Source organism: Oscarella lobularis, chromosome 2, assembly GCF_947507565.1.
Source record: "Oscarella lobularis chromosome 2, ooOscLobu1.1, whole genome shotgun sequence".
NCBI lineage: Eukaryota > Metazoa > Porifera > Homoscleromorpha > Homosclerophorida > Oscarellidae > Oscarella > Oscarella lobularis.
In genome coordinates this window covers 3198376-3225487 of record NC_089176.1, presented here as the reverse complement: position 1 = coordinate 3225487, position 27112 = coordinate 3198376, and the positions used below count along the sequence as shown (strand labels likewise).

The 27112-nt window shown below is 48.7% G+C and overlaps 5 protein-coding genes across 5 annotated transcripts; 1 reads left to right on the top strand and 4 right to left on the bottom strand.

Annotated features, from left to right (window-relative positions):
* Positions 1-18: 18 nt before the first annotated feature.
* On the bottom strand, positions 19-3910 carry LOC136183312 (uncharacterized). The gene is made up of 22 exons (XM_065969911.1): positions 3773-3910; positions 3578-3714; positions 3432-3524; positions 3245-3366; positions 3046-3188; positions 2899-2994; positions 2709-2851; positions 2509-2654; positions 2341-2459; positions 2157-2275; positions 2060-2108; positions 1918-2011; positions 1776-1871; positions 1575-1719; positions 1470-1519; positions 1305-1421; positions 1178-1254; positions 940-1127; positions 780-895; positions 403-731; positions 238-351; positions 19-186 (listed from the first exon to the last, which is right to left on the bottom strand). Exons 1-22 carry the CDS (start codon positions 3794-3796, stop codon positions 19-21), a joined length of 2685 nt encoding a protein of 894 aa, XP_065825983.1. The 5' UTR covers positions 3797-3910.
* LOC136183313 (uncharacterized) lies at positions 3713-7596 on the bottom strand. The gene is made up of 21 exons (XM_065969912.1): positions 7433-7596; positions 7291-7386; positions 7106-7227; positions 6912-7054; positions 6760-6855; positions 6569-6711; positions 6370-6515; positions 6202-6320; positions 6020-6138; positions 5922-5970; positions 5782-5875; positions 5634-5729; positions 5414-5555; positions 5308-5357; positions 5140-5256; positions 5008-5084; positions 4761-4948; positions 4593-4708; positions 4204-4532; positions 4014-4127; positions 3713-3962 (listed from the first exon to the last, which is right to left on the bottom strand). The coding sequence occupies exons 1-21, from the start codon at positions 7555-7557 to the stop codon at positions 3804-3806; spliced, it is 2640 nt and encodes an 879-aa protein (XP_065825984.1). The 5' UTR covers positions 7558-7596; the 3' UTR covers positions 3713-3803.
* Positions 7442-22919, bottom strand: LOC136200397 (dynein beta chain, ciliary-like). The gene is made up of 28 exons (XM_065990779.1): positions 22482-22919; positions 22181-22368; positions 21691-21986; positions 21430-21641; positions 21139-21378; positions 20915-21082; positions 20745-20861; positions 20342-20688; positions 20154-20280; positions 19834-20092; positions 18751-19768; positions 18352-18691; positions 15100-18293; positions 14767-15049; positions 14534-14707; positions 13610-14485; positions 13369-13562; positions 13153-13315; positions 12828-13094; positions 12614-12775; positions 12434-12562; positions 9921-12379; positions 9370-9874; positions 9003-9314; positions 8704-8946; positions 8462-8644; positions 7606-8407; positions 7442-7532 (listed from the first exon to the last, which is right to left on the bottom strand). The coding sequence occupies exons 1-27, from the start codon at positions 22851-22853 to the stop codon at positions 7790-7792; spliced, it is 13446 nt and encodes a 4481-aa protein (XP_065846851.1). The 5' UTR covers positions 22854-22919; the 3' UTR covers positions 7442-7532; positions 7606-7789.
* A 101-nt stretch (positions 22920-23020) lies between these two features.
* Positions 23021-24575, top strand: LOC136183320 (uncharacterized). The gene is made up of 7 exons (XM_065969918.1): positions 23021-23263; positions 23312-23440; positions 23495-23670; positions 23736-23800; positions 23857-23992; positions 24042-24252; positions 24310-24575. Exons 1-7 carry the CDS (start codon positions 23040-23042, stop codon positions 24455-24457), a joined length of 1089 nt encoding a protein of 362 aa, XP_065825990.1. The 5' UTR covers positions 23021-23039; the 3' UTR covers positions 24458-24575.
* LOC136183315 (probable alpha-galactosidase) lies at positions 23616-27089 on the bottom strand. Its single transcript, XM_065969914.1, has 19 exons — positions 26931-27089; positions 26757-26875; positions 26579-26692; positions 26440-26523; positions 26217-26394; positions 26079-26169; positions 25997-26030; positions 25803-25936; positions 25682-25749; positions 25582-25634; positions 25441-25529; positions 25233-25381; positions 25070-25182; positions 24950-25017; positions 24813-24899; positions 24291-24755; positions 24028-24238; positions 23942-23975; positions 23616-23880 (listed from the first exon to the last, which is right to left on the bottom strand). The coding sequence occupies exons 1-16, from the start codon at positions 27032-27034 to the stop codon at positions 24690-24692; spliced, it is 1551 nt and encodes a 516-aa protein (XP_065825986.1). The 5' UTR covers positions 27035-27089; the 3' UTR covers positions 23616-23880; positions 23942-23975; positions 24028-24238; positions 24291-24689.
* Positions 27090-27112: the final 23 nt, after the last annotated feature.

Genomic DNA, 27112 nt, shown 5'->3' with positions numbered 1-27112 from the left:
TGCGTCTTATTGAATTTTCTATTCGGGGCCGCGGCAGTTGATCAAGGACGTCACAGAACCTGAAATTGAAAACGTTCCATTAGCAACGTTTCCCGGTGCTTTAGTGTCAGACGGCTGGTGACCACCGACGTAAACAACAAAACTTCCAGGCTCAATTATTTCCGAATACTCAACACTTTCAGTGACCTAAAAAGCGCACAAAATGTAATAAAATCAAACAAATCAAAGATAAAATACCGTCATTTGTGCTGGACTTATCTTCAGACTGACAATCTCGCTTTTTCCCGCCCCGAGTCCTGTAACACGATCAAAGCCCACCAGCTTGATAATGGGAACTGGAACAGTTGCATTCTAGAAGAATAGTATGTATTCTTCTGCTAATTTGGCGTCGCCTTTATCAACCTTGTATTCAAGATACGCTTGAACGACTTCGTCGCCGTCGACCTTCCCTGTATTCTCCACACTTACGTTGACGACGACCGACTGGCACGGCTTGATTGTCGTCGGACTCACGACGAGACCCGAATAGGAGAAATTTGTATACGACAGCCCGTAGCCGAATCGATAGAATGGCGGCTTCGTCAGATAGCGATATGTTCGTCCAGGCGCCGCCGTCATGTTGTAGTCGGTCATATTGGGCAGCTGCTCGTTTCCCGTGTACCATGTCACAGCGAGTCGGCCAGCTGGATTGTAGGCACCCGTCAGAACGTTGAAAATCGCGTTTCCTACTTCTGAAAAAGAAATGAGCTAGGTACATTTGGAATCTAAACAAGTCAAACCTTGTCCTCCGTAGCCAACGCTCAGAAGAGCGTCAGCGATAGCAAAAGTGACATTAGAAACAACCGGAGCCCCGTGCATCAGCACGACAATAAGAGGCTTGCCGACAGCCTTTAGCCTTGAAATATAGATAGGAGATAAGATATAAGGAATGTAACCTACTTTTGAACGAGCTCCTCTTGATAACCGGGTAGATTGATGTCGGTGCGATCGTTGCCTTCGCCTTCGATGCCTCTGCTAATGCCACCAACGTAGACAATCAGATCCGACGCTTGAGCGGTGGAAATTGCGTCGGCGAACTTAGACGAGTCACGGCAGTGCACGTCTTGGCAGCCCAAGGAGAAATTAACCTTAGGGAGCGAGAATGATTAGCAATTGATAACTGGCTCTACAGACCTACTTTGAGAGAAGCGGAGCTGCGATTTAGAAACGCCTGCAGTGGAGTTACAATATACTTCGGAAGTGGAGCATAGTCGCCTTCGAAAAAATTTAAATTAAATATCAAGTGTAGAGAGGTAAGCACATGCCTTGGGGACAGGTAGTATCGTTGGCACAAGGACCAATGATAGCAATATTCGAATACTTGGATAAATCGAGTGGAAGTAGAGACGCGCGGTTCTCTAGCAGAACGATCGATTCCTCGGCTAGAAAGAAAAATGCACGAGCCTGCTAAAACAAGCATGCTACCGTACCTCCACGTAGAGCAAGATCCCGGTGTTGGTCAACAACAGCTAAGGTTAGACTACACAGACAGAAATATAGCCAAAGTTTTTGAAACAGATCTGCAATGGACCAACTTGTTGTACAGAATTGTGCTCGGGTCGTCAAAGAACCCAAGCATCATCCACACTCGAGCCTGACGAAACAGAGCTTCGTCGAGATATTCTTCAGGAACGTATCCATTCTCAACAGCCATTTGCAAATTATTACGGTAAGCACTTCCTAATGTGTCAAACAGGCTCGATGTAAGGAAAGGAAAACATACTGAGACAATCTACCGCATTCCCAGTCGCAGCCGGCTTTGAGACTGAACTCAGCCGCTTCCAATTCTGAACTCGCAAAATGATGTTGACTCCAAACGTTGCTTACAGCTCCTAAACGCCAGTAGAACTGCCACACACTCGGTCTCACTTTCTTTACCGCAGTCAGATACGACAAAGCCCGTGAAATTCCACTTGTTCCTCAGCACTTCTGTCAGCAATTCTCGGTTTGCACAGGCAGGAACGCCATTGATCTGTAGACACAAATCGTGCTCATTTAGCTCGAGTTCAAGTGCGCTTACGCTGTTATAGCTGCACATGTAGGACAAAGCACCCGCATCGCCGCAGCCTCTAAATTAATACATAAGTTTCTATTTCGTGAAATGTTTTTCGTATTACTTGAAAGCCGGTTGAAACGATTCGACCCAATCCCTGTAGCTGACAGTCGCGTCGAAGCTAAATCGGTTTGACGGAATATTTTCCGGACCGTTGTGCACGTCAAAATGCTTACACGTGGCCTAAATTAATAAGAGCCGCCGTCCAATAATAATTGAAAGCAAACAACATTTCCACCACTTCTCACCACAGCTTCGATGTGCAATTCATCAGGCCCATACTGCAGACCAGTCACATAGCTAGCTGATAATTCGGCTTGGAGGTACGGATCTTCGCCGTAGCCCTCCTGGCAACGACCCCAACGCGCTGAAGCAAAATCTGACCTGGTCTGCTGATACTTTTCTTCTATACTTACGATCTCTGCATAGATTCACGACCGGAGCCCAACAAATCAAGCCAAAAGGAGCGGTGGTCGATCGATTTCTTGAAGCGTCGTTGTACTTCCCACGAACCTCGTCGGCTATAGCTCGAGCTTCGGCATGAATTAAATCCCGATCAAAACTAATCAATCAATCAACAGTAATAATGTTCTCGAAATCGGTTTTAGATTCTTGCCTTTGAGCCACGGTTATGACTTGGGGGAAAAGCGTCGTTTCGTAGCCCGGCTTAGTTGCCGTGCCGTGAATGCACTCGGTGTGACCTATGGCCGGTATGGCCAAACGGTTCACGCCGCTATTGTCGTTGATCATCAGAGACACCTACAAAGGAGAATCGTTGCAAATCGTTTTGTTTGCCCCACAGCTACCTTCTCCTCAAGAGTTAATTTTGATACTAAATCCCTTGCTCTATTATCCGTTGACAATTCCATGTCACAGTATGCGTAAGAAGAAAACGGCGGAAGCTAAAAAGAAACATCTACGCTATATATTCGTGCGAGCGTACTTCAACGTACTTGACAAGATGGCAAGTCACCGGCATCAAGGCAGAGTCCATTTAGGACACTACGAATAGTCCCGTCAGTTTCGTTGTAAATCCACTGCTGATTGGTTTCTCCCGTGCAAGAATAAATCCAAACGTTAGTACCACTGACAAGTCCTAAACGAGGACGTTCGTTTACTAAGCTGGCTGGCTCAGGCTGTGCAACACCGTACCGTAGTCATCAACGTCAAGGCATTTTCCCGATAGCTGGCTTGTGATTGACTTGTTTGCGTTGATGCTCCATTCTTGATTCTGATGTTGTGGCGCCTTGTCGTCTGTGTGGCAAATATACAGCCTAAAAAAGTACTCCACTTAGTCGTATACATATATATATATATATCTTTAGCTGCTCTTAGGTACGTGACGTTGGCTCCGTTTTGAGTTCCATAATCCTTTATGCCGAGACACTGGCTTGCATCGTTTTTCAGTCTGATTGTCGAGTGATCAATTGTCCTAAATTCAAGAATTGCTGCTGATACGTCGTTCTTCTCGTTGACGAGAAGTACCACTGCTGACGAGGCGATTTGATGCACTCCCAAACGACGACGTCGGTATTGTTGGGATAAGCGCAACAGTAGAGAAATCCGGCGAACAGAAGCAGTAACCGTCCTAAGGCGAGCATGAGTAGTTCGCACCTCAACTCCTACACCAAAGCACACGTGAGAAAAGCACAACCGTCCAAACATAACAAAAATAAAAACCTGCTTAAAAAAACGAAAACGCATTGCACGTTCACTTGCACGACGACAGTGGAGTGGGATTGCCTTCCACGGTAAACATGCCCGTTAGAACGCTTCCCGGTGCCTTGTCGTCTGACGGCTGATGACCGCCGACGTGAAGGGTGTAGCCTCCCGGTTCAATAATTTCGGAATATTCTACACTTTCGGTCACCTACAAAAACTTTGCAATCATTTTTACTGACAATCTTAGTTGCTAAATCACTGTCATTTGAGTTGGAGCAATTTGGATGTTTGCTGTCTGACTTGCGCCCGCGCTAAGTCCTTTAAGACGATCGAAGCCAACGAGTTTGATATTAGCAACAGGAACCGTTGCATTCTACGGTCGAAAAAACTCCAAATATTAAAATCTCACGCGAAGATTGGTCCCTCCCAAATGTGATTTCTTTTTTCACCTTGTATTCAAGATAAACCTGAACCACTTCATCTCCTTTCATCTTGCCTGCATTCTTCACAGCAACGCTAATGGTGACTGACTGGCACGGTTTGATTGTTGTCGGGCTGATAGTCAAGTTTGCGTACGAAAATTGAGTGTACGACAAACCGTAGCCGAATCGATAGAGCGGCGGCGTCGTCAAGTAGCGATACGTTCGCCCGGGCGTCGACGTCATATTGTAATCGGTCATGCTGGGCAACTGATCGTTTCCCGTGTACCACGTCACCGACAGACGGCCCGCCGGATTGTGGGCGCCGGTCAGAACGTTGAAAAGGGCGTTTCCGACCTCTGGGGAAGAAAAAACTCCAGCATTTGTGGAATCGCAAAAGCTAACAGATTCCACCTGACCTTGTCCGCCGTAGCCGGTGCTAATAAGAGCATCTGCACTCGAAAACGTGACGTTTGAGATGGCCGGAGCCCCGTGCATAAGCACGACAACGAGAGGTTTTCCGACGCCCTTCAGCCTACAGATAGAGAATAGTTCTCCTTCTGCCATGTACCAAAGTGCTAGCCTACTTTTGAACGAGTTGCTCCTGGTTTTTAGGCAAAGCAATGTCGGATCGATCGTGCCCTTCGCCTTCAATGCTCTTGCTTATGCCTCCAACGTAAATGATCAAATCGGACGCCTTTCCCATATTAATGGCATCGGTGAACATCGATGTGTCCGCGCAGTTGACGTCTTTGCAGCCAGGGGCGAAATTGATCTGTGCCCAACAAACAGATACTAATCATTTAGTCTGATAATCGTCTAAGCTAGCCGTACCTTCACGGAACTAGTGCTGTGATTGCTCAATGCCTGAAGCGGTGTCACCGTGTACTTGGGATTTGGATCATAGTCGCCTTATAAACCATCAATTAATTACTCTCGTTGCCAGTGTTGATCTGCTATCAATACCTCTTGGGCACGTCGTATCATTAGCACAAGGACCAACGAGAGCAATTTTCGAGTATTTGGACATATCAAGTGGAAGAAGAGAATTTCGATTTTCCAACAGAACGATTGACTCCATTGCTAACAATAAAAAGGTATAAATATAATTTTAAAAATTGCACTATTCTGTACCTCCGAGTAAAGAGAGATCTTTGTGTTCATCCACAACAGATAAAGTTAGACTTGGCAGCAATAAAAAATTTTGTAAAATTTTGCCGGTAATAATGACAAGGCTTACTTGTTGTACATAACAGTACTGGGATCGTCAAAGAAGCCAAGCATTGCCCAAACTCGAGCTTGCCGAACTAGTGCTACGTCAAGGTACTCTTCAGGAACGTAGCCCCCTTCGACGGCCGCCTGTAGCTGGCGGAAAGTGCCCCCTATAAAAGACGGTTACAACATGCACTTCATTCGCATTTTTTATAAGACAGACTGTCAGCAAGCGCAAAAATACTTACCACAGTTCCAATCACAGCCCGCTTTCAAACTGAACTCGGCAGCTTCCATCTCAGATCCGGCAAAATGATGTCGGCTGTAGACATTTCCTAACGCTCCTAGATAAAACATTGCCATTTTATTGCTTTAACAGGGAAATAAGAAACCCACCACAATCAGAGACGACAAAACCGGTGAAATTCCACCTGTCCCGCAGCAAGTCAGTCAGCAGCTCTCGGTTGGCACAAGCAGGAACCCCATTGATCTAAAATGTCATTGACGACTTTCTGTTACTTCTCATTCGTACATACACTGTTGTAGCTGCACATGTACGACAGTGCACCGGCATCGCCACATCCCCTAAATAAAATAGCTTATAGCGAAAAAACTAGCTTCGTCGCTACTTTACTTGAAAGCTGGCTGAAATGATTCAACCCAGTCTCTGTACGTGACAATTGAATCAAAGTCGAATCGACTTGATGGAATATTTTCTGGACCCGTGTGCACGTCAAAGTGCTTGCACGTTGCCTGAAGATACCGTATTACTAGGAAAATACTGTACTGGCAGTATTTGAACGATATTTTACGCACCACAGCTTCAATGTGATTCTTGTCAGGTCCGTTTTGAAGACCGTCCACGTACTGAGCCGACAATTCGGCCTGAAGGTATGGATCTTCGCCGTAGCCCTCCTGACAGCGCCCCCAACGCGCTGCGTACACATGCATATAATGAAACACCTACAGTAAAATTGGGCTTACGATCTCTGCACAGATTGACGACGGGCGCCCAGCATATCAAGCCAAAAGGATATGACGTCTTGCCATTTTTTGCGCCGTCATTGTGCTTTCCGCGAACTTCGTCAGCTATGGCACGAGCCTCCATATGAAGCAGGTCACGATCAAAACTATAAGAAAACAAAATTTCCGGGACACGCTCATAGTCGGATCTTCTCCTTGCCTTCGAGCAACGGTAATTGCTTGAGGAAAAAGAGTCGTCTCATAACCAGCCGAGTTCAATGTGCCGTGAGTACACTCTGTGTGGGCAATGGGCGGAACAGCCAAACGCGGCACGCCTCCGTTGTCGTTCTCCATCAGAGAGACCTACAGAGAGAGAGCCTCACGAACAGCTAATATGTTCAAGCTCTTCACCTTCTCAGGAAGAGTCAGTCTTGATATAAGATCTTTAGCTCTGTCGTCTGCCGATCGCTTTGAATCGCAGTACGGGTAACCACTCCACGGCGACATCTTAACAAATATTCAAATATTAATATTGATCTGTTTAATTAATGTACCGTACGTACCTGACAAGATGCAGTGCTGCCAGCATCAATGCAAAGTCCATTCATAGCATTTTGTATTGCTCCACTCGTTGCATTGAATGTCCACTGTTGACTAGCCGATCCCGTGCACGTCCAAAGCTGCACATTGGTACCGCTAACCTTTCCTACCCAATAGCATTGTTAATAAACGAACTGTAGGCATACTATTTTAAAACCCGAATTGGCGACGTCGAGACATTTTCCTGAGAGCGTGCTCGTAATGGTCTTGTTGGAATTAAAGATCCACTCCTGATTCTGGTGTGCCGGTAATGTGTCGTCCGTATGGCAGCTCGATAGCCTAATAAAAAATAAAACGACGGCAGTAAGCGTCTTTCTGTCGCAATCTCAACTTCCGACTCACCAAATATTTGATCCGTCACTCGTTCCGTACAGTTCAATATCAAGACACTGGCTAGTATTGGCCTGAAGTCGAACAGTCTTGTCCTTCATCATTTGCCTGACAGAACATGTCTCATTTCGTTCAATAGCATTCTTCGGCTTACCAACGCTGTCGAGGTGAGGCGAGACAGTCCCAAACGTCAATGTTTGTGCTATCGGGAATCTCCGCGACGGCAACGACGACGATGTACGAGAAAACAAGAGCTAGGGAACAAAACATCTTCATCATTGCTCAGTTGTTGTGTTGTCGGTTCTGCCCTCGCATGGATACACGTACGCTAATGCGTTGTCAATGGGGGTCCTTGATTGGCGCCATTGGGGTTCAGGAAAATCTGAAAGTATCACAGAAAAATAACGATTGAAGGAGAAGAACTGCGTAAACAGCTGTAGTGGAAAGATTATTATTGGTAGAAGTGTAAGTATAGACCGGTCAGTGACAAAGTTTTAGACGAACGCCAGTACTAGACGCTGAGAAGGAGAGCGACGCCAGCAATGGCCCACTTCGACGGCTTGTCCTTCGTTCTCAAATTGAACGTCCACACGAACGTCGGCCCGCGCTGCCTCGTTTTGTACACGGGACATTCGTACACGTTCTTCGTCTCCTGCTTATCGACGGGAATGGCTCGAATGAAGATGACCGGAACGGAGGGGGTCAATTCCTTCAGTCGAGCTTCCTGGATCATGCCCGACTGCGTGTCCCATCTCGCACCCTCCATGAACAGACCGTGAACGTAGGCTCCCTCTCGCGGCGGACTCGTAAAATCCTCGCGCCACTTCTTCGTCACGTCGCACTGGAGACACATCTTGTCCAAAGGCCAGCCGTTCTTGCGAGCCATGGACTGCATGATAGCCGTGAGAAACGACTGCGGATTGAAAAATCCGGCCAACCAGATGGCGGTCGGCATTTGAAAGTCGGCTACCCAGTTCTCGAGCTCCTTGATGCGAAGCAGGAGATCGGCGTACCACGCAGAAAGGCCGTTGAGAGACGGATACGCTTTCTTGTTCCACGAATCCGGCACGTCGTCGAGGAAAAGCGAATTCTGAAGCTTCTCCATATCCGCAGTAATCGTCAACTCGCCCTAAAATGATCAAACATTCCACGACCGATAACGGAGTACGTTTATATGACGCACCTTGAGTCCAAGGTCTAGTTCTCGAAGGGAGCGTCTAATCTCAGACGTGAGCATATTCATTCGTTCACATTCCTGAAAAGCGACGACCACGTACGGCGTCTTCTCTTCCGCTCGAGCCATCAGCTCGGGGACGTTGAAATGATCGGGCAGCTTGTCCAAGATATCGTCCAATATGCCCTTGACCTTAAAAAAAAACGAAAATAAATAAGTCGTCAACCAATGATGCTCCAGCTCTTTTGCACCTTCTCTTCGCGGGTCGTTCCACCGCTGCCTTCGCCGGACGAATCTCTCGGCTGCATTTCGAGCACCGTGCGAAACAAATTCTCCGACGTCGTCGTCAAGAACCCAATCTCAGCATTCGGGTGGAGACCGTAAAGGTACGGACTTTCCGGCGGTAATTCCTCGTCGATGTAATTGTGATAAGCGTCGTAGTCCGAATTGGGAGGACACGGATAGTTCGGAGCCAATGTCGCTTCTCGTTCAAGCTACACAGGAATAATCGTATTATTGGGAATTGTCGTTTTCAATTAACTCGACGTACCACTTCAGGTCGAACGTACTCCTCCAGATACGTTCGGCAAAGTCGCCTGTCCCAATCGTCAGTAATGTGACCGCCGTACATGATCTCTCCGAACAGATAACGCAGATCTTCCCATGGAACTTTAGCACTTCCCTCGAGATAGTTGTACAGCACGTCGACGCTTATCGTCAAATCTCCAATGTTGAACGGATAGGGACGATTCCATCCCTGTGGACCAAATTTACGACGCTCCGACACGACAGCGTGAAAATAGCAGAGCGCGTTCAGAATCCCCTTGAATTCCGTTTCTCGGGCGCTCCGCTCCAGTGTATCCTAGCATCACGGAAACGATTAATCGTACAAGAATAAAATAAGACAGATATCTTGCCTGATTGAAATAGCCTAGCGCTTTGTGCAGATTCGCTTTCATACCGGTCGGCGGCTCGTTCGTAATTTTGATCGACGACTCCAATATTCCCTGCGGAATGATGTGCGACGCGCGAGTCGACGCCGGCTCGGCGCTGATATAGACGCGATACGACTCGTTGCTGCCCTCGCTGTACGCCTCCAATTTCTTCTCCAACGTCGACAGCCACTTGGCGACGAGATGAATGTTCTGCAAGATGACCCAGTGACCTTCCTTCGCCGCGCGATCCAACGCCCGTTCGGCGACGACTTCTTGGCCCTGACCGAGGGAGATGTTGTAGAAGTTTTGATTGTCGAACGTGAAGCCCATCTTCTGGCCCAGCGCTTCGACGTCCTTCAACGGATCGACACCGGGCGAGAGGACGAAGAACATCGGCGTCGCCGGTCCGCTTTCTTCGTACGATTTGGCAAATTCCATCGATCTGTTTTCGACGTATTTCGTGCCCAGTTTCTCCTCGACAAAAAGCCTATATAGGCAAAAACGATATAGAGTACGAAGAGTTTCGCTGTTACCTGACGGCGTAGACCATGCGGTCCGGTCTCAGCGCTCTCATCATGCACAGTTTCTGAAGCGACGTCTTGTTCTTCCACTCTTGCGGAAATTTCTCCGTTTCGGGACATTCGTGCTCGACGAACTTCTTCCAGCGTTTCGCCGATCCTTCGATGTCGCGATCGAGATTGCGAAACTCCTCCATCGTCGAGAGAGCCTTGATGCCGCCCCACGACTGATTGCTCAGAAAGTCCACCGGCGACGTGACGTTCGGCTGAGCGGGAAATCGAAGAAGAAAGTCGAGTTCGATGGGATTGATGTCCTTTTTCTTGAGAAGAATCTGAAAGGCGACTTGAGCGGTGAAGATGAGCTTGTCTCGTTCGAAGAGACCGCGAGTCGTGTAGACAAATACGGAATAGGTAATGCAGGCAATGAGGTTATTGACGCGCTGTTGAACGTCGTCGGCGGGATCGGCTCGTTCGACGGCTTTCATGAAGACGACGTTGAAGGCCTTGAGCGAGAACTGATAGATCGGATTGATCTTGTTCAAGTCGTTGAGGATGAAATAGAGTAAGGCGGCACGTGCCGACGCCGGACGATAGTTCTCTCTCGCCGTATTGATTTTCTCTTCGGTCACTTTAGCTTCGGCTACTTGAACTTCGATTTCGGCTGCCGTTTTCTTCGTCGTTTCGAGATTTTCGACCAGTGCCGTATCGCCGAGAAAATTTCCGCCGGCTGCCGACAGTCGAGCTAAGAGCGAGTCTTCCAGCTCTTTCAGCGTGATCTTAAACTCGTTCTGTTGACGCGTGAGGTTTGCCTTGGTCTCCTCCAAGTCGGGACGTTCCCAGGCGACGACGTCGGCGAGAAGTTGATCCTCAAGACCGTCGACTGTGACGGTGAAGTTGATCAGCGTCGTTTGAGCTTGCATTTCGGGTTTGTAGTGCGGATTGGCGAGTTTCGTGTGAAGAATGAGCCGAAAATTCGGATTGTACTCGACTTCCTTGTCGCCGATTTTGATAAACCGACCCTTCTTAATCGTATTGCGACCGAGAAGCGGATCCAGCACGGGATCCATCGACTCGCCAATATTTTCGATCAGCACGCACTCACCGTTCGACACGGCTCGTTCGATCGTATCCAAATAGCCTCGTTGTCCGAGTCGAACGACGCGCAATTCGCTTCCCTCGCGATTCTTGATCCACTTGATGCCCTGAAGTTGCGGATCGATCATCAACGGCCATCGTTCGCAATTTCTCAAAATCGTCGCATTTTCCGTCGACATGCGATCGCTCGGCAATCCCTCGTTCTGCCAACCGGCGATCGTCGCGTCGTCGGTGAGAAGCGAAAGCGGATCGAGGCCTTCCGTAATCGGAATAGGATCAGCCAGTCCCTTGAGATACGTCTGCCACTTCTCGTCCATCAGTTCGAGTCGATAGCGTTTGCCGAAGCAGCCGACGTAGGAGACGAAGGCCGTGATGAGAAGAACGTCGCCCGGTAGCGTCTTCTCCGCTTCCTTGAATCCCTGCACCGATTCCGCCCAGCGAACGTTTTCCGAAGCGAGCCCGTTCACGAGACGATTTGCTAGCGAGATAGTCAGCGCCGTCGATTCGGCTTCTTGTTGACATTTTAACTTCTCCGCTGTCGCTTTTTCGAACTGTGCCGTCAGTTCTGCCAAATTCTCGTCCAATTGCTTGATCTTCGCCTTGATTGAGGTCAACTTTTCTTGCGCCGCCTGAAGTTCGGCATTGGCGGCGGCGAGCGCTTGACGCTTCGGTTCGACGTCGCAATAGACGTGGTAGAACATGACGATGTTGCACACCCAAGCGCACAAACCGGCTGCGGCGAACGACTTGGCTCGAATGAAGTCGGCAGTGAAATTCGGATCGTCTAGATACGGATGAATAGCTTTCAAATTCGACTCGTGAATGTTCTCCTTGTCGAAATTGATCAGCGAGTCCAAGAACGAGTCGACTTTGCCCATCATCACTTTCGCCGCTTTCCAACTTCGATCTTTCGGTATCTTATTCGCCGGAGCGAGAAGCACCATCACGGCGGCCGTTACGTTCGAAACGGCCGGCGGAGGCTGACCGAACGACTTCAATTCGGTCAAATTCGTCTTGTTCAGCGTGTTCAACGCTTCGACGGCCGCTTTTAGAGCCGGCTCTGCTTTGGCCAAGTCCTTTTCGCACGACCTCTGTTTTTCCGTGACGTCCTTGTTGATTTTTGCTACCTTCAGCTCCTCGGCGTCGGCGATTTCCTTCTCTTTGCTCACTTTCTCCGTCTCGACGCCGACGATTTGAATCAGCTTGTCGGCGTCCTCGTTCTTCTGCTTGAGCTCGACTTCTTGTGCCGCCAGCTTCGCCTTCAAGTCGTCCACCTGCGACGCCGTGTTTTGAAGTTTTGTCAAACCGTTCTCGAGACGTTCCATCTTCTGCTGCAATTCGAGTGCCTTCTTTTTCAGCAGTGTCTGATACAGTTTTATCTGATAAAATACACAGCGCTTATTTGTAGCGTCTCTTCGCACGGTCCTCCTTACCTGTTCCAAGAAACTCTTCGGAGTCGTATAGTTATATCTTCGCTCGTTCGCAAGATATTTCTTACTGATCTCGTTGACACTCATGTGCGCATGGGCCATGAACTGACTTATCGAATTTCGCAGACTTTCCTAAACAGACGCTTAGGATATCACGTATACGAAGAGAACGTGCTCGTGTACCGGAACAAGCTCGTCTTCGCTGAGAAATCGCCGCGCAACGGACTGCATAGCGGCTTCGGGCCACTCGTGAAACCAGTCAATGCACGTGCAGCTGACGACAGCGGGAAACTTTCGACCTCGCACGCGCAAAGCGGAACCGACCGGTGAAAAACACAGCACGACCTGAAGTTCCAGAATTAAAAAAGCGTACATCCCGTACAAAACGTCACCGTACTTTGAGTTGTCGCCTGACCCTCTCAATGAAAAATTTCCAACAGTTTTCTCGCGTGTCCTGCAGACCGAAGCCTCGAACTTCACCGCGCATTGCACCGATCACGTTCTCCATTTCATCGTCGGCAAATAAATCAGGAATTTCGCCGGATGCGAGCAGGTCGTTGATTAATACTAGAAATTTTTCATCGGGAATCTGCGCATCGGTTAGCATGAAGACGGTCCCGATGTTCTTTACACCGGCCTTGAGATAGAGCTGAGCCAAGTCAAGCTAATTTTAGAACAAAGAGAAATCAATAGAAAATGTAGTCAAAGATAATTCTGTTTACTTTGAGATCTGCCGCGCTGTAGCCTTTACGAAGAGTTATTTGAAATATTTCCAAGTTGCTCACAAAAGCGGCCAGCCTCGTCAGACTCTGCTTGCCCGATCCGCCGACGCCGACGAGGAGAGCGTTGCCGCGAGGCGACTCCAAGATGCGATTGATGCGACAGCTAAATTTAGAAAAATCATTTTCAAAAATTTCTTTATTCTTTTTGTTGCTTACATGTGCACGATGGCGTCTTCGAAAAGAACCAAATTCATGGCGGCGTTCACTTCGTTGTAATTCTCCAACGCCTCTTCCAATGTCTTCTTCAGCGGATCCCACCCGGTCACAGGCAAATATTTTCCCTCGCCGATGCCAGAGGCAAAGTGGCAGAATATCAGCGGATCGCTGGCCAACGTTTCCTCGCTTAAATCCTAGAGAGCACAATAATGCAACGTTTCACTCTTTCTCTCCCTCATACGTCAAATTTTTTCTTCGCTACGCCCATCTGAAGTTTATCATACGCCTCCATGTCCTTATCCTCGATCAACTTGTCGCGATAGACGCGACTCGACTCGTGGAGCCACAGTCGAACGAGATCGCTCGGCTGTTTGACGCACTCGCTCGTCGTGAAGAGAATTCCTTGAAAGATGTTCGACAAATCGCGCAAATTGAAAATGTAGTGAAACTTGATGGCCGTCGGCAGGAACGTGCTCGCCACTTTCGCGTGTAGCTGAAGCGCCGAGTCGACGATCGAATCGCCGGCTTTCAAGACGCTCTTCGACGCGTGAATGTTCTTGAGATGACCGCTCAAGATGCTCGAGTAGATCGTATGCAGCGCCTCTTTGCCGGGGAAACTGACGGCGAACACGCTGAAGTGACGCTGGAGACGCGGATTGATGGTGAAACTTCCCGCCGTCGGATTCATACAAGCGACGTACTGCACGTTGTGTACCTCCTTCAACGTCAACTTCTGACGGTCGTACCAGTGCCGATAGTCCAAGTGCTGACGAATGAGCGTGTGCGGCGACACGGTACCGTAGTCGTCGACAGCCGGCATGTTCATATCGTCGATGAAGTAGATCAACTTCTTCGTGCCAGGCGGACCGTAGTTTCGTCCGGCCTTCTTCTCGAGCGGCTTTTCCATGACGTTCTGAAGCATCGCCGACGTCGTGTAGTTGTTGAACGGAATTGTCGCGACGAGAAAGTCGTCGCCGAGACCGTTCAACTTGTCGCCGATCATCACCGTCTTGCCGCTGCCCGCGCTGCCAACCAACATGACGGGACGACTATTTGCCATGAGGAGGTCCATGAAGTAGCGAAGGCGAATCGTTTCTGCCGTGTGCACGAGAACGGACTAAAGCGAAGATTAAAAACGAATATTATCGGTACACTGATATTGTACCTGCAAGGGCATGTCTGGATCAAATTCGAATTTTCGAATTTTTTCTGTCCACAAGGAGAATTTCTTTGTTTCGTTGTCGACGAAGTAGTCGAAAACGGTTCCCTGCGATGGAAATTTGATCGTTTTGAATTCGGTCACCCACCACTTGCTAAACTCGACCCGGTAATCGACCAGCTGCAGATAGAAGAAAATTTTTAATTACAAATATTCATTTTTTCTGCGTTTTTTATTACCTGATCTTGGAACATCGCACCGCCAAAAGCCCATATCGCCGCGTAGACAAAATAGAGCTCGTACCATTCTTTCGGCGAGTCCGGCGGCGTATTTTCAGGCGTCAAAAGGCACTCTAGCAAATGGCAAAGCGTCTGGACCATACTGAAGTCGGTCACGGGCGTAATTTTCTTGAAACGACTTCGCAGCACGTCGAGGCACGTCGGAACGTACTTGTCGACAAAAATAATCAAATTGGCCTTCTCGGACTGAACGTCCCTCTTATCAATCCAACTCGAAACGTAGCTAGAAAGGAGAATAAGACAGCACCTCTTTCTCTCCTTCCGTACACTTACGGATTCCAGCCGACGTCGGCGTAATTCATGAAAAGAATTCCGGCACGCGAAACGGTCGCCGGCGTCGCGGTCTTCAAGTGACCGATCTCGAAGACAAGCCTCATGGTCGGATTGAGCGGAATTCTCTCGTTGCTCGCCAACGTCAATACTTTATTGTCGTCCATTACCGTATTGAGCGATTCGATCCACATCGGATCGATGTCGCCGTCGAGAACAATCCACTTCGGGCTGTCGTTGGCGATGTTGCACAGGTCCCGCATCGTCGTCGAGAAAAGGCCGTCCTTCCATTCGCGCGTTGACGGATTGATGCAGCCGAACAGTTCGTCCGACGTGACTGCTTTCGGGTTCATGTCGCACATGTGCGGACGTCGTTTCTGATGGACGTACGTTTTATTGAGCGTCTTGATGACCTGCGTCTTGCCCGTGCCGGCGGCGCCGATGACGAAAACCGAGTGACGCACCTCGAGGAGTTCTTCGAGTTGGACGACTTTTAGGACAAAGTTGTCCTCCGGTTGGAGATTCAAGTCCTGCGCCGATTTCCGTACGATTGCCTCGAAGTCCATGTCGCGCTTTCGCGGAACGTCCAACGCGGGAAAGAGATCGCCGATGAGACCCATGAAAACCGGCACGTCGTCGGTGACGATTTTCGGCAGGTTGAAATCGCGAAGTGCTCGCATCAATACTTGATCTTCGGGACGGCCCTTGTCGCCTCGTTTTAGGGACCCCGCTACGACGAGTACGGATTTAATTGCTCGCAAACCCCAGTCGTAGTGATCCTGCTTCGATAGCAGCTCTCGACACAGAGTGTAGAGAGTGATGAATTTTCTCGCGAGGAGACGAGCGTTGAGAAAGCCTTCGGCGACCAACATGATTTCGCAAATCAATTCGAAATCCGGAACGACCATCGCACACGGACGAAAGAGCGCCTTCAAATTCTCCGGCAATTCCGTGCGACCCGCATAGCCGGGATTCATCGTAATAAATAATCCGACCGTCGGATTGAGACTGATATCTTCTCCTTGAAAGAGAAATCGTTTTTTCTTGTCTCGTATAGCGTCCTGAATTGTCTTCACTTGCACGGCAACGACGGAGAGGACCTCGACCGAGATCCGATTGAATTCGTCGAAGCATCCCCAAGCGCCAGTCTGCGACAGTCCCTTGTAGATGTTACCAATTGATTTGTAGTCCATTTGCTCCGAACAGTTGAATACGTAGACCATGATGCCCAGAGCGCGACCCAAGTCTTTCGTCGTTTCCGTTTTACCCGTTCCGGCCGGTCCAGCCGGAGCGCCGCTCATTGTCAAGTGAAGAGATTGAGTCAGAGTGATGTAGCAGCGATCCGTGAGCGGCGTGATGACGAGACGAGCCGTATTCCCGAGATACTCGTACGAGTATTTGAACTGAGCATCGCAGATATTGGCGAAACAGTGCTTTTGCGTCTCGTCGTACCGATGGCGCAATTGACTCAGCCACATGAACGCCTGCGCATTTTCCACCTTCTGATTGACCATCTTATTGACGACATCGCGAGCGTGGACGTCGATAGTACAAATCGTCATGATTTTCTGTCGATTGCCTTTCGTCAGGTCGCCGACGAGCATATTAATCAACGCCGTCAACTGATTCATCTGCTTCTTGTAATAGTCCTTGAGCGCGTTCTCGTAGCCCTCTTCGAGTCGACTGAAGGCGATATTGACTTCGGTCGTCCACCAAATCTGCGTCGTCGTCAGAGCGATCTGAGCCGGAAAGTCGAAGAGCCATTGATCGCGAGCCTTGAACTCGTAGGCGGACACCGATTCGCACAGTTCGTGTCGCACCGTCGCCTGCATCGTTTCCATCAGTCTATGGAGCCACACTTCGACTTGACCGACGCATTCGCACGGTTCGTTAAACTCGACGTATTCGTCCTCTTTGCTATACATGCCCAACGCCATCTTCGTCGACTTTCCGTCGGGATCCTCCTGAAACTTCAAACGCGCCATATTGTCGAAAAGTTTCGCCAGATGACGAGCGACTTCGGTCGGCATGTTGCCCTTGGACAGAATATCGAGCAAATCGGCGGACGAGACGAAATAGAAACGCGGAAAGGCGAGTCGCTTCGTCTCCAAGTATTCGGCCAACGCCTTCTCGCAGATCGACAATCGACGCTGTATGTCCTCCAACTTGTCGTAGAGACCCGGTTTGTTCGTCGCTTCGACGGCATTCGGCGTCTTCTCGGCGTCGGCCATGAGCGCTTTGAAATCGTCGTCGATTCCGTCGAAGAGTTTCGAGTCCTCGGGCAATTGCATTCGTATGTCCTCCGAACCGATGAAAATGCTCTCCAAGTGCGACCAAGTGCGTTGGACTTCGAAGAGAATGCTGATCACCGAGTCGGCCGTCGATAACCTTTTCTGCCACGACGACACTTCTTCGAGAAAGAAGGCGATGTATTTCGACGTGATCATGTTCTGCAGTTGAACTTGATTGTCTTCGAGCGTCTCGATCAATTCCTCGCTCGACTTGAGCAGAGTGATGCCCGTGCGCGGATGCGACTCGTGCTGGAACTCCATTTGCGACCAGGTGACGTCCAACTCCTTCAGAATCTTCTCCATGTTCAACTCCTTCGTCGCCTTGTCGACGATTCCTCTCACTTCCTCCTCGAAATTGTGCAAGTTCAATTGAAGCAAATCGGCCAAACTCGTCTCGACCGACATGACGAATTTCACTTTGGTCGCCTGCATCAATTGCAACCAGTGACGATCGCGAATCGCCGGATTCTGCAGCTCGCCGACGGCGCGCAACGACGTCACCATGTTCTTCACCGTCGAATCGAGACCGGTGAACGCGTCCCAGGCGCGCATCTCCTTGTCGAGCATCCGAATGTCCTTCATGAATCGCTTCAGTTCCATGTCCATCGTTTCGACGTTGATTTCGCGCCAGAGCGTCGTCTTCCACTCGTCGATGCAACCGTGCACGAGCTCGGCGACGTCCCACAGTTGCTTCAGCAGGACGACCTCGCGTCGACACGCTTTGAGTTGCTTGTAGTCGGGCGTGTTCACTTCGAAGAGAGCGGCCGACTCGTGCAAAGCGCCCATTTCCCGCTCGAGATTGGCTATTTCGACGTTGAGTCGATCGAGACGCACGTAGACGTTCGTCGATTGGTAACTCAGAGGAGCGATCTTGCGGAAATGCTCCCTGAATTCGTGCTGTTTAACCTAAGGAGGAAAAAATCTTATACATATATTCTCTACCTATGTGTCATCCAGCACATACGTCGAACGATGAACACTTTTTCCGTATGATTGCCACTTCGTTCGCTTGCAGAGGAGCGACCGCCTGCTTGGCGAGCGCCGCTACTTTCTTCAGATTCGTCCAACGCTCGGGTAGCTCAAGCAGCAGCGTGTGCACGTCGTCCGACACTTCCTGATCGTACGTCCGCAGCAGATCGATCGTCTCCTTCAGCGGCTCGAACATGTTGTCCGTCGTCGGCGAACGATCCTTGACGGCGACGAGATGACCGATGACGTCGATGAGACCGTTGTAGTCGTTCTCGGCGACCTCTTTCGCGAGTCCGGTGTCAGCCATCGTGATAAAGGAAGCCAAGTCATCAAGACTAAAAAAAACACAAGTTTTTTCTCTATGTGTCTCTATATGACTAATAATTATTCCTACCTGCTTGTTACGTGTGCGGTCAGATGATGCTTGAACATCAGACTCCACTTCTTGATGATATTCAATAGACCCTGTTTAAACGGTCTCGCGTCGACTTTGAACCAGACGTCAAACTGGCTCGTCCCGTCGACCTTCTCCACGTCGGCGTAGATCCTCTCGTACGAATCGATCTGCGTCTTGAAGTGACTCAGCGTCGGCGGACTCTCCGGCACGCCCTCGTCACCGTACTGATCCAACTCGTCGGCAGTGAGAACGTGATTGTAGAGAAGAAACTGACGCATAAACTCCGGCCGATCGTCGACCCACAGATACGCGTACGAGTCGAACGAGCTCCGATACTCCAACGCTTTCGTGATGACGCCCTGACACCGATCCATGATTTCGGCGCGCATTTCTGACAGCTCGAGCATGTCCTCCAAATCGGCCTGATAATGATCGACGCCGTCCGACTCGCCTATCGCCAGTCGTTTCACGAGCGACGACATTTTGAAGACGTCGAGCAGGAGTCCTTCGACGAGCTCGTAGAAACCGTCCGTGCAGCCCGAGCCGTAGTCGAGCGACGGCTGAAAGACGAGCTCCGGTATTTGAAGTTCGAGCTTCGCCTCCAAGAGCGGCGCCAGTCCCGGTTTCGTTGAATCGGTGTTCTCGAGGAGAAACGCGAGCGAACAGTGAATCGCGTTGAAAAAGCCGTCGAGTATCAACTCGTCTATGTACTCGATGTAACTGCGCCACGTGCCCGACGTCTCGTCGGCGCGAAACAGTTTCAAGTTCTCGCCGACGAGCGCGTGTATTTGTTCGCCGGCGGCGCCGATCAGCGCGTAGCGGGCCTGAATGCGCGCGTCGCGATCCTCCAACGCGAGCATCGTGTCCTTTTTGAGATCTTTTCGTTCGAATAGGGGAGATTCGGCCCACTTGGCCATCAGCTGGACGATCTTTTCGATGTTGGTTTTCGTCGACAGAACGCGCTGCTCTAAATCGTATACTTTGTTGCGCGTCGTTTCGATATAGTCCCAGACACCTTAAAAAAGAAATTTCAACATTTTTTGAAAGTGACTCCCCAAAGGCATAGAATGTTTCACTCACCTTCGCCGACCCACGTCAACGACGCCAGGGCTTGTTCTAGTTGACTATCAATTTCGTCCAGCTGACTTGCGATGAGAGGAAACTCCACGTCGAGGACCGTCTCGCGTACTTCGTTGTACCAGGCGACGATCAAGTCGAGACTGGCGAGATACTTTCGATACATCTCGTTTCTCGAATAAACGGCCGCCGCTTCCGCTGGTATGGCATCGCCGTCGCCGCGCATTTCGAGATAGCGAACCTCTTTCAGCACAGACATCAGCTATATATAGTCAAAGATATTTATTTATTTTTATTTATTCTTGAGGACGTCTTCCCTATACCTGCGGATCGAAGTTGACTCGAATCAGTCTCGTCTCGTCGTTTCGCGTCAGGAGGGGACGCTCGAGATTCAACTTCGACACTTGGTCGACTCCCTGAGCCCATTCGCCGTACACAGTCCGTTCGTAACTAAAAAACAAGAGAAAAAAAACGACGTCATAAAACAACGAGATCTAAGAGCAAAACTCACTCTTCTAACAAGGTATTCATCTCTTGCGCTTTGCTTAGAACGACCATCGCTTCGGCTCCTTCGGCGGACGCGCCAAACGCCAGTTGTCGTAGGCGAGCGATCGAGTGGCCCACGCGATCTTTCAGCTCCTGCGACCAGTTGAGCGTTCCCGATATGGACGGCATGTTGCGTTTTTGATACGGCAGACGACCTTCGATTCGTTCCGTTTTTAGTAGCATCTGCTCGTCGTAGATTTCCTTGTTTTGGTTCAGGTACCAGTCGAGGGAGGCGATGAGAAAAGGCACTCTGTTGATGAATTGCTCCTGGATAGCGGGACGATCAAGAAGACTGCCTAACGAATCCAATAGCTACAGAAAAACAGCTAGTTTCATCAAGCAATGTTTGATAAGTGCGTACTCTTTACCTTGAACATAGCCTGGGGTCCAGAGCAGTCGTCAAAGGCCTGACAAACGATAGCAGCAAGGCAGCTATCCAAGTCAGAAATCTTGCTCGCAAACGCCTTATAATCTTGAACAAAATCCTTAGACCAACGTCTAATATAATGGTGCAGTCACAGAAACGTCGTTCTCTTACCGCGTTCTGCGGATCGAGAGGATCATAGGAGCGTTGGGCGAAGACGGCGACGTGCTCCTGAAATTGCTCGAGGACGCGCCGAACCATCGCGAGGAGACTCGTTCCCTTGATGCCATTGAAGTCGATCTTTTCCAATTTTGAAAATTCTAAAACTATTCCAAAAAATTCCTAGAAGCGAACCCCCAATGCAAAGTCTCGTCGCGAATAATTCCTCTCGACGTCACCTCGAGCGTTGCCAATCTTCCGACAAACACGTCGAATCGCGTGAAGACCAAAGTGGAATCAAAGTCCCATAAGCAAACTTCTTTGTTGGGCAGATCGACGTAGTAGTCGGCCAAAGCAGCCTTTCTTTCGTTGTACAATTGACGAAACAGTCGACAGACCTTCAACGCTTCGACGATCTTCTCCTGAGCCTCGTCGGCCTCGGAGCGAAAAATCTCGTCCGGACCAACAAAGGATCTCGTCTATAGAAAAAAATAGAGTTAGCGTCTGCACGCCTGGCATTTCACTCGAACCAATTCCATGACTAGATTTCCCAATTCGTGTAGTAGAACAACGATGCGAGCCGGTTGACAGTAGAACTCCGAATTGGCCCACACAATGCACACCGTATGCATCACACAGAGCAGTTGCTGGCCAAGTTCGGTGAAGTCCGTCTCCTCCAGACTCTCCAACTGCCGACGCAACGGCTTCAAATACAGCGATATGTCGTCAGCTTCGACAAGAGCTATGTATACGAATAAAACTCGTGCATTTTCCTAACATGCTATTCTTACCCGCTTTGACGTCGAGGAACATTTTTTTGAAGGCTGGAAAATAACTGCTCTGCGTTCGCTCGAGCAATTCGGCCATTCGTCGCACTTTCCCGTCTTGGAGCTGATCGAATATGTACTGTAAGTTGTCGCGACGCTCGCGCCAGAAGTCCAACTCAACAAACGGCGTCGGATTGAGACCGTCAAGAAGGGGCTGCGCGGAGCTTTTCTTCAAGACGCCCTGCACTTGGTGAACCCAGTCGATGACGACCGACTCGACGACGTGAACGATGCTCTTATCATGTCCGGGCTTATCGACGCTGTAAAAAGATGGTATTAATTTCCTTAAATATTTAATTAAAATTTAATCGCATGAAAATCTAACTACCGCCGCTTCGACTGCTAGTACAGTATCATCGTTGAACCCATCGCATATATAGTCTTAGATCAATTTCGGGAGCGGATCGGAAAAGGGGCCTCAGTCTTTTTCGTCGTCGAATCGCGGTGTATCTACCTTTCTTCGACGTCCGCCGAGCTTCCGTTCGGTCCCGTGGGCAGGGGTAGAAGCGTTCGGCCTTTGACCTGTCCCGCTACGACGTAGACGTTGTTCTTCAGCTCCTGCATGTGTCGAAGCACGTCCTGCGATACGACCGACGGCCATTCCTTGTGATTTCCGTCGTTGGAGATCAGGGGAAGAAGAACCTTCAGGGAAAAAAAGTCAAAACAACGGTCTTACGGCTTCCGTAACAACGGATATGGCGCCTTTTACTACTGCACTGTATCTGTGCCATGGCAACGCTATGAAAGGGTCTTACATCGTCGACGAGAGTCGAGAGCTGATCGAGCGGCGTGTGAGAGAGATCGCCGAACACGAGAAGCTTCCGTGCGTTTTGCTCGGTGACGGAAGATGGCGACTTTTTGACGAAATAAACCGATTTGAATTTCGTGGCAGAAGGAAAGTGCGGCGACGGTGTCAGCTGTCCCTGCGCACTTAGATGAAAGACAAGCGACTGGGCGTCCGCTCTTTCGAAGAAGGTCGTGATGACCATGCGGTTTTCGTCCGAGGAGAGCATTTTCGACCATTTGTCTGGCTTTTGCTTGAGAGTTTTGAGAACGTATTCGGAAAGGAAGGCGAGACGCGGATCACTTTCCGTTTCCGCGCTTTTGTCGTCGTCTTTATCGGGCATTTTGTGCGAGAGTGAGATGAAACGGTTTTGGATGCTTTTAGTCGCGTGATAGCAGTTGCCAATTCGGGCGCAGGTTATTGGTTGATTTGGCAATTGATTTTGTAAATTCCGTTCCCGTATATAGTTAGACAGGTTGACGAAAAAATGCGCAACTTCCGGAGCGCTAGAATCACGTGCAACGAGCTAATGGCTACTCACTTGTCCTTCGTGCTCCAACTCGCTATCATCACAAGCTGTGCAGCTGCTAGAGAGTCCCAGCCCACAATTGCCATACTAAGAGATCTGGGAAAAGCTGCCGGGCTGTTTATCGGTTCCGCAGCGGGCGTATCCCACTTCCAAAATGACTCGCAGTACAATCTCACATTGGGACAACAATTCAGCTTGGTGACTCCGGAAAATGCCTGCAAATGGTAAATTTTAAAGTGAGAAACACTGTAGCACTGGCTTCTCTTTCTCAGGACTGCCACGGAACCGTCGAACGGCAAATTTGATTTCACCGAGTGCGATTTTATTCTCAACGTAGCCATGACATTCAAGCAGGTGTTCAGAGGACACAACCTCTGCTGGGGTGTTCACAATCCAAGCTGGTATACACTGATATTAGTCGACTTACCGTGCATGCACGATGTCTTCTTCTCCAGGTTGCAAAAGCTGGCTGGGAATAAAACTGCTTTGATTGATGTTCTTACTCGGCACGTGCACACTGTCGCAAGTCGGTACAAAGGCAAGGCGTACGCATGGGACGTCGTGAATGAAGCCGTGCTCGATAACCCTACTTCAAATCAAACTCTCAAGACGAACATTTGGTACCCAGCTGGTACGCACCGGATGCGACGCAATTTTTGATTCCTTAAGAATATTTGCTTTGTTTGTTGTCCTCAGTTTCAAATTACATTGACCTGGCGTTTAAAACAGCTCACGAGGCTGATCCTCAAGCCAAACTCTTCGTAAGCACCTGGCATTTTTCTCTCTTTTCCTTTCGAACGAGATTCTTTCTATTTAGTACAATGACTACAATTCTGAAGGACTAAATGGCAAGAGCAATGCTATTTATGAAATGCTGAAATCGATGATCCAACGAGGCATACCTGTCCACGGCGTTGGGCTGCAGAGTCATTTTACCTTGGGAGATGATTTCAGTAAGTAAACGTGTGATCGAAAACGCTTTGCTTACCTTTTCTGTGTAAGCTAAAATGAAAAATCCCAAACTGGGAAGACCGGCTCCGTCATACAATGATATGGCTGCAAATATTAAGCGTCTGGCGGACTTGGGTCTCGAAGTTCATATCACTGAGTTAGATGTCAGCTTTGCTGGGGGCACTGGAACAGAGCAGCAAAAGCTTCAGCAGCAAGCCGAAGTTTACGGAAACGTTCTGAAAGCATGTCTAAGCAATAAAATGTAAGTACACGTAATAGTAACCACAGGCAATTTCAAACTTTGCTGCACAATTTCAAGGTGCAAGAACTATGAGGTGTGGGGATATATTGACAAGTACTCGTGGCGCAAAAGCAACTACGAGCCTGATTTGTTTGACTCCAACTACAAGCCGAAACCGTGCTTTGATACCGTCGCTGCCATGCTACAAAACAAAACTGTCGTATGACTTGCCTTGTGATCTTACTAGTCTACGGTCCTGTTGATGTTATGATGATTGGCAGTTAAGTCTCCCACAAGAGAAGGGAGCCCGGGCAGACGGCTCCTCTAAAAAATACCTGTAAGATAAGTAGAGCATAGATGTCGAGCTCGTTCAGAGAGATAACAACACATCAGTGGCATCAGGTGAACAGCAATGCATCCAAAAAAGAAAAACACAACAGCAGTTGTTTATTTCTCGATCAAGATGGGGTGAGTTTGATCATTGCAACTCCGTGAACTGGAACATCAAGAGCAGTGTAGTTTTGCTAAAAGTAATACATTTAGACGAGTATCTAGATGTGTATACGAACTGCTGGGTGCACCGTAAATGTTCCCATGTCCTTGCGTTGCCACAAGTCACGAACGCTGTACGAAGCACTGCTTGAAAAATTGAGATCTGACCATTGAACCTGCGGAACGTAACTAAAGAGCGCTTCACATATGTAGCACTAAGCCGTACAGTTATGTTGCGAGGCTTTGCGTCTTTATTGAGTAAAACGGCCGCAAAGGCGTTGTCAGAGAGAGGTCCTACAAAGCAGCAAATACGAACTATTTTTTTCAAATACGTTTATTTTACAACCTCCCCACACTTCAGCTTGAGCAACAGGTTGCAAACCGACGCACAATTTACTAACGTTGGGACGGAAAGTTCCGTCGCTTTCAAATGCAAACTGTTGATTTTGAAACGACGTGCTAGAATAAAAAGTAAGTTACTAAATTATGCTCTTTGGAAGATGCAGTACTTTTTGCAATTTGCCAACTGAATCGGAGGACCAGAATACATGTAGACGTCCAAACAGCGAAGTTTGTCTTGAGCCGGATGTATTTTGTTATGGTCTCCAAAAGCCCATTTTTGCGCTGGATTTCCGCTGTCGCAAGGCTGTACAGAAACCTTTCAAGGAAGAAAAGATCAAGACTCTCTTGCTCTCTCTGAAGTTCTCCTATGCACACCTGCACCAAGTTGGACGTCGGTGCACTAAGACAGGCGCCGGTTTCAACGTTTAGTATAGCGCCAGACGAAACGTTGAATTTCCACGTCTAAAGAAATAAATTTGACAAGGGCGCACTACCGTCTAGCATAAATAAATTCCTGATATTGGCTTCCAGAGACGCAGGACTGAGCAGCAACAAGAGCGTTGGTACTTCTAAAAAAACTGCTTCGTCACCACACCAAATTTAGTACAAAACTCACATTACAACGGACCTATTCGCTCTAAGGGTGCCTTGAACACCCAGAGCATCTTGATTCACAGCTAAGACCTGTACTAGCATATTAAAGAATAGAAACAAATACGTCAAGATCACTTCCTCGCCTCTTTATTTGTCAAAATCGTCAAGGTTTCCTTGTCAATGTTCCTCACGTCGTTGCCCATTATAAGAGGCGCTTTAAGCAGGCACCACAATGACATATGAGTGATGTATTCTATTGTAGTCATGTGTCCGTTTCCTTTTCAAAGAGAAGTACATTATTGATCAGTTCAGTGCCACATGCAAAAGTGGTACGTACCTATTTCCATCATGTCCAAGTCATTCCAAAAGCCCTGAAAAAGTGATTCATCTACATATGATACTTTGCTGTTCAAACCTACTGGATGAGCATATTTAGCCAATCCCTGTTGTCGAGCTTCCTGGACGAGTGAGAGCATAGAATCGTAATGATCCTGAATGTCATGTCCAACTCTAAAAGAATTGATAATACAATCAGTAAAAATTTGCTTGGGAGCTACCGTCTCATGTTCGACACGTTGTAGGCTATTTCTATAGGCTCCGGTGTCTGAACGCTGTGTACGAATTGTTTTCCCGTTGCATTGAGGTAAAGCGACATTTTCCCGTAATCGGTGTTGGGGTCTGAGTGCGGTGCAGGATAGCAATTATCATTTTTCAGGAACTCAACTCCCCAAGAAGCTAAGGACAAAACGTAACGAGAAATATAGTGACTTGAGTCTCTACCGTAAGTCTTTGCATCTATCTCTTCGTATCCGTACGAGCCCGGCCGACGTTGACATGTCATTACGCCACGAGACGTATATAAACCTGTTGATCAACACAAAAGCTAGCACTGGAGCTGAACTACTTGACTACGTTTTACCAAATTTCAGTCCTTTCGCTTTGACATAGTTGACTAGACTCGGAATGCCGTTAGGAAATTTCGTTGGATCTGGCACAATAACTCCATCAGCCGTTCTGTTTATCTGCCAGCAATCTACAGAAATATTTGCATACGGTCTCGAAAAGTGGTAGGTAGTATCAGTGGCAATATTTCTTACCGTCCAAGTTGACGTAGATGTATCCGAAGTCTTTTAGGCCTGAGCTGACCATTGCATCTGCGACGCCTTTCACAACGGTTTCGTTGATTCCAGCGCAGGTAAAATGATTCCAAGAGCTCCTTTTCATCAGATAAAATTGTCTCGCTTTTACGCTATGGTTACTTGAGTAGTTACCATCCCATCGGCGGTGTCTGAGCTATCATGGAACCAGTTTGAGCACCGGAGGCAAACAGAAGGACTTTTGCAAGCAGTGCCAAGGCAAGAAAACGACGATTCATGCTTGTTCACTTGCCTGCCTTCAAGTTTGTGTCTCGTGCAATCACGTGAAGTAGTTGAAACAAGCAGCAGTCGCTCTA